We start from the raw sequence: 12,994 nt of genomic DNA on the forward strand, positions 1-12,994 counted from the left end.
TGAGGAGTGAATGAGTCTAGAATAATCAATCAATAAAGTGCATCTTAATCTTAGAATGGGTGGATTAGATACTTTGGTTTTCCAGCCTACACTGGTTATTTGATGTCTCCCTGCAGCTTAGATATGGCTAAGCTGTTTCATGCTGGTGTGAGGCCCCCGTTTTCAATATATATGCCTTCATAAACTGGCCTCATATATCCATCATAAATTAATGCTTAACTGTTAATTACGTTGTTGTCATTTCATATCCGGACCAAGCCTATCATTCTTCATTTAGACTAGATCTTTGAGACCAATAAATTGGCTAACAAAACTTAGCCTCAAGGTCTTGCACTGAGAAGACTAAAATTTTCACTTTGTTCTTATATTTATCATTTGTGACTTCTTTTTTAGATACTATGTGTTATAATATTTTTGTTTAGGCCTACTTATTTCCTACAATTAAAAATTGCCTGACTCAAGAAAGTACATTAAACATTTACAATAAAAAAAAGATTATATGCCAAGTTTGTTTCACTTAATGTTTTGATACATACCATAACCATGTAGGCCTATCAATTATAAAAAATATGCTATGCTATGTAGGACATTTGTGTGACTATCTGATTGTATCTGATTGTGTGTGTTCGTAGCATGAGATAACTCTAGTACTCTACAAACAATATGCAATATTTTTATTATGACAAGGTAAGAAAACATCCTTACCATTTAACCAAAAGAATATTGTTTTGCGCTGCAGAGCTCTAACCAAGTACAAGCACAGTGCTATTTCAAGCTTATGTTTTCTAAAGTGCAGCGGTGGTAACAACATTAGTTTCAGTTTCTATCAACTGGCATGATGAGGATGCCATGGCACTTTTTCCCCTTGGGCCAACAAAATGATTACTCACAAGAATAATCAGTTGAATGGCTGCCAATCAAAATAACCGTTTGTTGCAGCCCTAAGTCTAATAACACTGTATTCAGATGAGCACTGGTATTTGAGGTATTTAAGTATGACACAGATTCCCTAGTTTTTGTTCATTTACACACACAAACACACACTCACTAGCTTCCGCGGTCACAGACATGCGACTCTCAGTGTGGGGCTGCAGGTCTGCGCGTTCCTTATTGGTGACGGGAACCTTCTGAAGCAGGCTGCGCATGGCGTACACTGAATTGTGGGAGAGTGTGAGCGGCATGGCAGGCCGGGGTTTCTCCGAACCGTCCTTCTTCCTGATGGTGAGGAACCGGCTTGATCCTTTCCTGAAACAAATGTTTGCACGGTACTAAGAAAGATGAAGACTGCAAATCAGAGCCACTCGTTCATCTAAAGTAAATTTAGATCACTAAAGTCTTCTGGCTCTGAGGCAAACCTTAACCACAGAAAAAATTGGCACTGGCTAAACTTGATCTGACGGAAGAACCTACCCTCTGCTCTTGGAGATGTAACCCAAAGACTGTGCCATGCGATGAATGAAGGCCCGTTCAGTGCTGGACAGGGAGGAGGGAAACTCCATTTCTGCTCAATCAGGGGAGGAAGGGTTAAATATAAAAGAACATTTGAGATTTGAGCATCATTACAAAAACAACAACAACAAAAAAGCCCTGTTCACTCTCAAGTACCTTTCTGCTCACTGTACTGAAACCTCTCCAGAGACAGGGTCACACCTATCTTGACTTCTTCATCTATGCAGATGTCTTTGAGTCCTTTGGAAATGGAGACCCCAGACGATCTGCTCTGGCCTTTAGGCGGTCTATGCGAGGCTGTACCGTGATGTGACATGACGCACTGCAAGACAGAAATGGTTTAACTTACCAGTGTGACAGCAGTGTGTCCACCCAGTGCTGGCTAAAAACACATGCTGATTCAGTTTTTACGTTAATTACCTATAGAAATGTTAACATTTTATACTCAGATTAATTGTTTTAAGCCTTGAACACAAGCAACCAATTAATTCCCTTGTTGCTGCACTTAAGATGGTATAATGCAGTGATTCTCAACCTTTTTCATATCAAGGACCCTAAATTAGTAAACATTAGAACCACGGACCCCCATTTGATGAGATTTTGTCTCTCGAACCCAAATCTGAGAATATTTTTATTGTTAAATATGATTTTGTCCAGAATTCCTTTACTATCTGTACTGCAGGTAGAGAGATAACAGTGAAACTATGACGAAAATAGTTATTCTTCTACATCCTCTAATCATGTTAACTTCTTGTAAATGAAATAATGCTGAAGTTTAACAATTCATCAATTTGCTGGGGACCCCCTGGAACCCCCTCAAGGATCCCTGGTGGTCCCCGGACCCCACGTTGAGAACCACTGGTATAATGCACACCTAGCAGTGGTGTAGTCTAGTCTAAGGAGGTGGACATACTGTGAAATTGTAGCCTCATAATAATAGCATAGTCAGCAACATAATATGTAGGCATGTTGAGGTAAACTCAGGGACAAAACCATATCTGGCACATATACATGAAGTATTCTTTTAAGTCTAGCTGTTTATTTCAATCAGCTGACCATCCATATTCAGGCAATTCTAGCCACTTGTCCAAACTGCATTTTGTCAACAGTTGTCAAACCTACTGTATATCACAGTCTTCATTAGCTAAGCTTTCAATAGGAATAAGTAGCATTTGTAGAATCAGAGGTTTTTTTGTTTCTTTTAGAAAGGGGAAGAAGGGGAAGAAGATTGTCACATGATAGGTTAATTCAAGTGGGGTCCAGAGATGAGTTTTCAGTCTCCGGCGAAAGATGGGGGGAGCTCGTTCCACCATTGTGGTGCCAGGTATAAGAAGACTCGCAACCGGGATGAGCGGCTTCTGAGCCCACGTAGCGATGGAGGGGCGAGGTGACCTGCGAGGGTGGAGGAGCGGAGGGAACGGGGCGGGGTTTGGAACCTGACCAGAGATTGTAGATACAGAAGGGTGGTTCAATGTACTGCCCTGTAGGCGAGTACCAGTGATTTAAATTTGATGCGAGTAGAGATGGGAAGCCAGTGAAGCGACCGGAAGAGGGGAGTGACTTGAGACAGTTTTGGTTGGTTGAACACCAGATAGGCTGCAGTGTTCTGAATGCGCTGTAAAGGTCTGATGGCAGAGGGTCGCCCGGCCACAAGAGCATTGCAGTAGCCCAGGCGGGAGATGACAAGTGCCTGGACCAGGAGTTGTGGCGCTTCCCTCGTAAGGAAGTCAGAGTGAACACACGCACATCTTCCCTCGTAAGGAACGTGTATTTTGCGGATGTTGTAGAAAGAGAACCTATAGAGGCGGGTTACACAAGCAGGACAGCTGGTTGTCCCGGATCACCCCTAGGTTCTCGGCAGTTAGAGAGGGCAACACAGTGGTGTTCTCAATGGTGATGGAGGTCTGTGTGAGGACAGTCTTGCCCTGGGAGAAAGAGTAGCTCCGTCTTGTCAAGACTGAGCTTGAGGTGGTGCACAGACATCCAAGCACTGATGTCTTTAAGACATGCAGAAATGCGCTGATGTGTTTCTGAGGGGGGGATAAGTAGAGGTAGATCCATATCCATATCGGAAATTTCAGTCAGTCAGCTGGATGGTAAGATAATTTACTGGGGCAACGTAGTAATCCACGGACCTCCCGTGCAAATGTGCCCACATCACCCACAGTACAGCAAAACTGGCAAAACTTTTTTGAAGTGGCTCCATATCTTTGCAACACCATTTGGAACAAAAAAAATCCACATTTTGGACAATTTTAAATGTATCATGTAAGATTCATTGAATAAAAGTGATTCATTTAATAAAAATACTGTGCATTCAAAAGATTCACTGGGGATGTGCCGCACATTTAAAGCTGCATGTGAACTAGCCCCGTTGGGACTGGCACTACACTGCGTGGGTGCCAGTCCCGAGGAGTTCCATTAAAAAACTGTGTTGGTCGAATCTTTCCGTCACTTTGACTTCATGCAGGCAAGGTTTCCATACCGAAATTTGCCAATCTAATAAGCTTTCTGAAATCCTTGAACCCTTTTCTGTTACACAAGTAAAACATATTATGTGAAAATATTTGCAATAAAGTATAAAATCTCACCTTTGTGTGCCTTCTCCCCGTTGTTTTTATATGTAGGTATGTCTTAAACATAGCCGTTACTCTTCTTCTACGCTTCTTCCCTGTTCCCAAAAGGCTCACAGGGAAGAGGCGTAGAAGAAGAGTGGCAGCATTTGAAAGTGACATGCATATGAAAACAACTAGGACAAGCCACACACAGGTGACATTCTATACTTTATTGCAAATACTAAAACAATACGATTTACTCGGGTAACAGAAAAGGGTTCGAGGACTTCAGAAAGATTGTCAGATTGGCACATTTCGGTCTGGAAACATTGCCTAAATTAAGTCCAAGTGCCGCAAAGATTCTATAAACACGGTGTTTTAATAGAACGCCGCGAGACTGGCACCCATACGCAGTGTAGTGCCAGTCTCAACGGGGCTAGTCTGAACCAAGCGTAAGTAGCTGACATATCTGTAAAGAGAGTTAGCTTGCCTTAACTTACAGCTAGCACTGAGTAGATTATATTGATTTCAGCCAGCTAGAGTTAGTATAAATTAGCGACTAGCGTTAGCATGGTTTCGGTTTGTAAAGAAGCCTTGACAACAAACGGGTCGTGTTTTCCTATCCACCGATATCCTAAGTAAGTTAGACACTGAAATTAGTATTATAATTGTTTCACATCCAACCTTGCAACAGAGTAGAAATGCAGTAACAATACCTGTACCAAATGGCTCCTGCAGTGCTCGCCAACAAGCCAAACCCAAAACCTCTTGGCTGTCCACTAACCTACTTGGTCCACTACCTCCTTCTTCTTCTTCTTGTCTTTTAACGGCGGTTGGCAACCAGCGATATAAGTGCATTACCGCCACCTTCTGCGAGTGCCATACATTGCGCCTTCCAGCTGGGGCACGTTCAAAGTTTGCACCGTTTTGCTACGGTGCAAAACGTTTACTCCCAACAGGTGTGAAACGTTTTGCACCGGTTTGACCCCGTTCAGGGTGACATTTTCATTGGCTATGTACAAACGCCCGTCACGCCTGAATCGTGTCTCAGCCTATGGTCTCAGCCACTAACACCCCGTAATAACAAACACTTTGCAACAGGACGTTCAATGCACTACCGTTTCCTTTTAAACTTCCAGTTCTTTTTGGGGCATTTGAACGTGCCCCGAGGAACGCAGTTTCAGAGGGGCACAGGATTTGTTCTGGCTATTGACAGTTTCAAGCTTAAATTTTCCATTTGTTAACACAAAACAACTTAGATTTTAAACATAAAGCCCTTGCTCTAACGAAAGAAAAAAAGGCTTGTATTTTAAAATGAATCCTTGAAGATTATAATTTTGAATAAGATACAGTCCCTCCTATGTGCTAGACTCGCACCTGGTTTCCCCCTTTTTTCAGTATTTTTTTATGTAGGCTATTTGTACTTTGTTCTGTCTTTATTAAACAATTTTCGTGGTGCTCAGCAAGTATTTTTGATGTTTTCCTTTTTGTTTGTAGATTTGCAACTTATTCAATTAAAAAAAAGGTTTCTTGATTTAAAAAACATAGTGATCCAGAACATATTGAGAAGTTAGATCTTTACTATGAAGTTTCCTGATAATTATGCAGTAAACTGTGGATCAATGGCCTTGATGTTCTTATTTTTGTACATTAAAGCAATGAGAAAACTGTAACACTATCTCAGCCTCACAACTCAATTTTCAATTTAGTCTTAAATCATTTGTTCCCTGAATAATAGATATTAAAATTCCTATTGTCAAGACTGTCAATTTTGGTGCTTTTATTTTGAAGGCGAGATTGCGCTGAAGTTAGTTTGACGCTAAAGCTAACATAAAAATTATCAAATATCGATTGAAACAGCTTCTATAACAGCACTGTTTCAATAACATGAAGTGAAACCGTTCCATGTTTGTTCACTTTCACTCGTGATATACTCAACATTCAACCAGTTTAGTACCTGTTAGCTCCAGTAGAGGTTTTAGTTTAGCTAGCTATATCCATAAAGTTCTCTCCTCGGCCTCCGTGCCCAAGGCTGCCCGTGCACCAATGAGATGGCTGGTTTACAACATGCTTTCTCTTACGTGGCTGGTGCACGTGTTCCATAACGCAGAAAATTCTGTCTCATTGCCTTGCCCAATGCATTCCGATGGACTGTTAACAAGTGTTACAGCAGTAGCCTATACAAGTCCATGTTCTCGGCTTGTAGCATGCGGTTGGGGGCTGTAAGAGATCAAACCCTCTTGATCAGGTGAGCTAAGCCGTATAATTGTGCAAAGGAGAATTTATAGAGCACAACACTAGGCTACTACTCCAAACCCCTTACTTTTATCCCTGAAATGTCCTTATTTTCTCCATTACATAAACATTAATTATCCATTAAAAATAACATAGCTTTAAAAAAAAAGGTAAGGTAAGGTTAGTAGGCTATCATGGGTTTATAAGGGATTTATTCATGGGTTGATGCACAGAGACACTAGTAATTAAGGGATTTTTCATGCCTTTTGTTCATGGTTTACAGCGTTAAGAGGAAATTAATGGAAAAGTTCCTGTCTCCCTTAATTTTTCATTAAATTAGAAAAGTAAGGAGTCAAGATTAAGGGGGTGTTTAAGGAAGGTTTCGACGGGATCTCCTCCATTAATAACTCCCTTCATTAATTTTAAGGGGATTTTGCATGAATGAAGGGGTGAATTAATGTCAATGAATGAACATGTAAGGTTATTTTAAGGGATTACTGGTTCGTAGAGACTGCAAGATATGGAAAACTTCAGCTGCCTCCTCAACTGACATGGAAGTTGGTGATTGAAGCAATGCACATATGGTCAGGGGCGGTTTTAGTGATTTGGAGGCCCCAGGCAAAGACCAATGTGTGAGGCCCTTCTCCATTTTGCCTAACGCAATCATAGCTAGTGAACAAAAACTATTTGGAGGCACAGAGGCAGCTCTTTTCAGTTAACAAAGCCACAGAACTAAAGGACAGACCCAAATGAGAATTCTAACTGTTCTAAGTGAAGAACTTCAAATGACCTTCAGTCACTCACACACACACACCCACACACACACACACACACACACACACACACTTCCCCGCAATTTTCAATAGAAGACAGCAAGGAAAAAATATTTTCTGTAATACCCAGATGTGACTCATATATCTGTGGTTTTATCATCATGTGTTGCTGATTTTGCTTTACTTTTACTAGTTTTAATAAATCAAAGGGCTGTATTCTGAATTAATCTCACTATCCTACGAGCAAAATATGATCCAAATTTTGCCTACATAAGAAACATGTTTGCATCCTATATGAGAAATTATATTGTAGAAGTGGCAGGAATGCAGAGACGGACAACTCCTCTCGTTGACTACACCAACTCGTGTGTCATTTATTTTTTAACCCACAGAGAAAAGACAATTTACCTCGCGCTCTAAAACACAACATTACGTCGAGCTGAGACTCAGAAAACCAGACTTTCTTAAAGGGACCGTGTCTCCTTAACCCTGAGAAGCACACAATATAACTGCGTGTGTTAAATATACCCAAACCACAGATTATGGTGAATAATGTCTATAGAGTCCACCACAATATCAGTTTTATTTCCTATAGGCTATTTCCTTCCAAGTAGACCTACAAAATAGTAGGCTATCAAACAATTCAGTATCTACAATAGAAAATATCCAATCAGAAACACCATAACACAGATAAACAAAACTGAAATATGGCAAACAATATTAGTAATGGTTTTACAGTAGACAGACTTTATTGCTATGTCATTTAGCGCATTAATAAGGAAAATTTAAATGAGAGAAATTCGGCATATTGGACTCGGCCTACACGTTAACGTAGTGGATTTGAGGTGCTTGAGTTTAACTACAGACTCGCATAATGGACTACATTTTAACGTAGTGGACTACAGCAGGATCATGGCGGCTGCAGCGCAGAGTGTGAGCAGCGGTAGCAGTGATACCTCCAATACCGGGGAGGAGGAGAAGATAAGGCGGTTGTTTAAGACCTGCGACGGAGACGGAGACGGCTTTCTCAACCGGTAACATTATTTAATCTCTACTCTACTCACTCTATTCTTCCTTATGTAGAGACGAGGCTGTTTTCTCTCTGGCTGTGTACAGTAGACCTAAAAGCAGCGAACTGCGTTGCGCCACAATTAGCCAGACTATGATCGGAAGTGAAGCAATAATGTCTTCAAAATAAAAGCGCAAAACGTGTCACATTTGGGAAACGGGATTAAAGGATAATTCCGGTTATTTTCAAGAATTATCAACAATATATGAACAATTACCATGTTCTGTCAGTCCATTTGATACTTTATGGCATTGCTCACACACTTCCTTGTTTACAGTTGTAGCTCCATGGCCTCAAGATGGTGCTGTTGAGTCTTGACTTTGCTTTACATGTTGAGTCCCACTCATTAATAACCCTGTAAACCATGCATAAAAGGCATGAAAAATCCCTTAATTAGTGTCTCCATTAATCAACCCATGAGTAAATCCCTTATAAACCCATGATACCAACATTACCTTTTTAAAACTATGTTATTTTTAATGGATAATTGTGTAATGAGAAATTAAGGACATTTTAGGGATAAAATAACGACAATGCAATCAACAATAGAATGAAGAATGAAGTTGGACAGGTGGCTAACATGGGGAAAATCACTTGGTGAACCACAGTAGACTATGTAAATAGCTCTATAGAAGTGCAGTGCTCCTGGCAAACTGAGAGGTAGGTAGCTCTACAGTGAGGTAAGCGATGCAATTTTGATCAAAATCAATCAGCATGATGGCCAATGCTATAGGAAAATAAGGCCCAGGTTGAAAATAATAGGAATTATCCTTTAAGGAAGAATTGAGGTGTGTACAGAACAAACAACCCGTGTAAAGGACATTTAAAAAAAAAAAAGAAAACTACAATTTTATTGTAATTCACTATAGATTCTTTGTTACCTATGATCATTATTTTCACTTTGGCACTTAGTATCGCTCAGGAAACTGATGTTCGCCAATAAGGGTTTTATTTGGAAACTACTGACCGGAAGTACTGTTTGTTATTGTGGCGGGCTTGACACTGGCAGCGGACTTGGAACAAATTTCCAAACTTTTGGGTCCACTCCCCGACATGCTATTGTCGGCTGGACTTAACATATCTGGGCCGTAGAACATCTACATGTATGAGCATATGTGAATCTGTTGGTATTTAATACAGGCCGTGGTGCTCCAACTTTTTTTCTTCTAGCCACCCAAAGCAGCAGGCGTTAACAGCGCAGCGAAGTTATAGCATCATAGTTCCTCTAGCTTCTTATGCTAATCATATTTATTCATGTAAAAAATAACTTGTAACTGGTCACATTTCAACATATATTGCTTTCTCCTATCGCTAGTTTGCACAGCATGCTCTTCGATTAGACAGGCTACACCTAGGTTGGTAGGCCTAGAGCTTGAAATACCAGTGTGACTCCGAAGATGCGTTTTCTAAAGGCAGAAGGCTTGTTTCCTGTCACCTCAGCCGCAGCTTCACTTGGGAAGACAGACTGCTGCTTTTTTAAAATAACGTTTCTGAACGTTGCGTCATTTTTTGTGCTAAAGACGCCTGTATCAGAACACTATTCCTCCTGGCAGTAAAGTACGTGGCTTGGGGACTATAAGCATTTTTTACACCGCGGAGTAGAATACAAAATTTCAATAATGAATAAATCCCTTATAAACACTGACCTTACTTATTTAAAGCTATGTTATTTTTAATGGATAATTAATGTTTAGGTAATGGAGAAATTCAGGACATTTCAGGGATAAAATTAAGGGTTTTGGTTTGGTAGTGAGGTGAAAACTGTGTTTTCTTAGTCAGTTCCAAGTATTTATAATGACCTTGACTCTCAAAGCTGAGTTGTAGATTAAATCACATATCTAATGCTGAACCTATTCAGAAATGAAACAGAATTATTAAGTGTGACAATATGAAATTCAGCTTTAGTGAGACAGTAGCTCTGTTTCCATCTAGCCTGTCAAGTGAATTTCAAACAAACTTTAGAAATATCAGAAAAAATAACACAACGCAATAAAAAGGCTTTGTCAACATCAGAGAAAAACGCATCCATCTGAAAACAGTAAATGTCTTCAAAGAAGTTATTAGTATTGGACCAAAACAAAGACATGCACGTGGCAAAATTCATTTAATTTTATGAATTTATCGCATAATTTTACAAAAAGCTTTTCCACTTCAAATGAGAGTAGAATTTTTTTGTACTTAGGAAATTTTCTCAAAATGTATTTGTTCTGTTCAACTTTTCTAATTTGATGTATTCATATCTACATAAAAATACGTGGATGGAAACCCAACTAGTCTTGGATCTGTCCCTCTTAAATCTGTTCAACCTTTCCAAACATGTAATGTTAAAGCAACCAAACCCATCCTACAAACACTTCTTGTCTCTCCACCTCCAGGAACGACCTGCTGATGATGTGTCGCCAGCTCAACATGGAGGAGTCGGTGGCGGAGATCATGAACCAGCTCGGTGCCGATGAGCGAGGCCGGATCTCCTTTGAGGAGTTCAGCCGCTGCCGCATGCAGCTCCTCCAGGAGATCAGGAAGGAGGAGGACAAGCTGTATCAGCAGGCCTGCGACTCGGACGGCAGGAAGCTCCAGCAGTGCGTCTCCTCCTTACCGACCAGCAGCGACAACAGCCTGGGTGGGTGTCACCTTCTCAACGTGGGGTCCGGGGACCACCGGGGGTCCTTGAGCGGGTTCGAGGGGGTCCCAGGCAAATTGATGAATTGTTAAACTTCACCATTATTTCATTTACAAGAAGTTAACACAAATAGAGAATGTAGAAGAATAACTATTTTCGTCATAGTTTCACTGTTATCTCTCTACCTGCAGTACAGATAGTAAAGGAATTCTGGACAAAATCATATTTAACAATAAAAATATTCTCAGATTTGGGTTCGAGAGACAAAATCTCATCAAATGGGGGTCCGTGGTTCTAATGTTTACTAATTTAGGGTCCTTGATATGAAAAAGGTTGAGAATCACTGCCTTTAGACAATAGTTACAGGCCTAAATGTCATGTAGGTTTCAGGACTGTAACAAACGATAATCTGACAATTATTTGAGTGATTAATCAATGGCTATTCAAACAATTCATTGATTAATCAGCCCAAGAAGACATGTAAACAGTGCAATGGCGCTTCATCATCACATCAGGCAATAGAAACTGAAAATAACATTCTTACTGCTGCTGCACTTCAGAGAACAAGATCTTAAAGCTAGGGTAGGCAAATTTCTTTTTGTATTATTTGGTGAAAATTTCATAACACCTTTTCAGCCATGAGTAATTTGAATTGTCTGAGAGAAGATCAGGCCTCTGTGATCGCCCCTGCCTCTGTTTTCAGGCTCTCCAAAATCTCACTGCTCCCGGTAGGCCTCAACCAATCAGACGAGCTCTCTGCGAGGAGGCGTGCCTACTGTCTGTCAATCACAATGCACAGCTCAGTCTCGTCCTTGACCACCCTGCAAACTATAGAGAGAAAAAACAAATATATTCACAGAAGAGACGTGAAAGTGGCCTTAATGCACACTGAATCCTGGGACATGGCCTTCATCAGCCTATAGAAGTGCACAATGAGTAAATGGTATCACTCTCATCTCAGAGCACCATGTCATGACCTGTAAAACATGACTACGCACAAAATGCAAAAGCAAACATGAGTCAACAAAAAAGTCAACAATATAAACAAACATACAAGAAAATACAAGTTAAAAATATAGACACATGCGGCAATGAACGGGGTACAAGCACATGTTACTTTGTCCAAAGATGAGAAAGACATTATGATTAGTGGACCATACTATTAATGATATTATTGTGAGCCACCACATTTTGCATGGTTCACTCAGAGCTGCTGCCTGCACATGTCCACCAAATTTGGTTATGATATCTTAAAGCATCCATGAGTTATGGACATTTTTGTAAAATAGGCCACATTTGCAACATTTTTGTGAACTTTGGCAACCAATTGTGGCCAAACAGTAAGGAATATCAAAAATCCATTCATTATAACTTTTGTGCAGGACAGTCCAAATAGGTTGTGTGGCAAATTTGGTGAAGATTGGACAAAATTTGTAGGAAGGTAGTGAAAAAACAGTTTTGGAAAAAAATGGCGGAAAATGGGCGTGGCCTATATGGATAGATGCGTAATAACCCAAGGAATCCAGGGGAAATTTTGTCTCTACGATGTAAAGTTGCTTGTTATAGCGTTACCATAAGGCCAATTGACGTGTTTGTTTGTTTTTTTTACTAATTATTACTAGGCAAATAGAATAAATGCTATTAATTTTAACTTTGTTTTGGCTTTTAATTGGCCTTTAGTGTGATTTTTGGAGTGCCTTGGATCTCTAATTTTTCCACATAATTACCAGAGGAGCCTTTTTTATCCAAAGATCACCAAATCCCAGTAGAAGCTAAGAAGCATTCCAGCCTCCTACCTGTTAAGCCTACATGTTCTTTAAAAAAAATCCTTTCTACATCTATTTTAGCTCTCATTCCATTTCTTTTCCATGCACTTTGCCCTTACATGAATGTTCTATGGCCAGTGGAATAATGTAAGGGAATGACTTTTGCACTCCTTATTGTTGCTTGCTTGTAATTTTTGGAGATCTCTGAATTTAGCTTATCCTACTCATGGGAAGTCGCTCTGGATAAAAGTGTTAGCAAAATACCTAAAATTGAAATGTAAATATACCCATCCAATACTTAAGCCACCTACAACTTGTATCTTTAGGCACTTTATCAGGACCCAGAGAAAGTTGGGAGTATGACTCTGGAGCACGGGACCTCCAAAGCCCAGATGTCCAGCCTCAGCAGTCCATCCTGCTCCAGAAGTTTCTAGAACAACCTGGGTCTGTCCTCCACAAGCTCCTGGCCCAGAGAAGTGCTTGGGTACCCATGGAAGGAAACTACCTGGAGCTTGCCAACACAGTGA

At 40.3% G+C, this 12,994-nt stretch overlaps 2 protein-coding genes across 4 annotated transcripts in view; one reads left to right on the forward strand and one right to left on the reverse strand.

Moving 5' to 3' along the window:
- ythdc2 (YTH domain containing 2) overlaps positions 1-4,779 on the reverse strand; it is a 41,589-nt gene extending 36,810 nt beyond the window's left edge. For all 3 annotated transcript variants that reach the window (XM_078287157.1, XM_071906078.2, XM_071906077.2), the window contains exons 1-4: positions 4,721-4,779; positions 1,606-1,771; positions 1,411-1,501; positions 1,049-1,245 (exon numbers count right to left, since the gene is read on the reverse strand). In XM_078287157.1, the coding sequence (XP_078143283.1) occupies positions 1,049-1,245; positions 1,411-1,501; positions 1,606-1,765 (448 nt within the window). In that variant the 5' untranslated portion in view covers positions 1,766-1,771; positions 4,721-4,779. The remainder of the gene's footprint in view (positions 1-1,048; positions 1,246-1,410; positions 1,502-1,605; positions 1,772-4,720) is intronic.
- Positions 4,780-7,919: 3,140 nt separating this feature from the next.
- mcc (MCC regulator of WNT signaling pathway) overlaps positions 7,920-12,994 on the forward strand; it is a 37,392-nt gene continuing 32,317 nt past the window's right edge. Inside the window, exons 1-3 of the mRNA XM_078287164.1 lie at positions 7,920-8,046; positions 10,457-10,701; positions 12,794-12,990. Of these exons, the coding sequence (XP_078143290.1) occupies positions 7,925-8,046; positions 10,457-10,701; positions 12,794-12,990 (564 nt within the window). The 5' untranslated portion in view covers positions 7,920-7,924. The remainder of the gene's footprint in view (positions 8,047-10,456; positions 10,702-12,793; positions 12,991-12,994) is intronic.

This window comes from Centroberyx gerrardi, chromosome 2 (genome assembly GCF_048128805.1).
Source record: "Centroberyx gerrardi isolate f3 chromosome 2, fCenGer3.hap1.cur.20231027, whole genome shotgun sequence".
NCBI lineage: Eukaryota > Metazoa > Chordata > Actinopteri > Beryciformes > Berycidae > Centroberyx > Centroberyx gerrardi.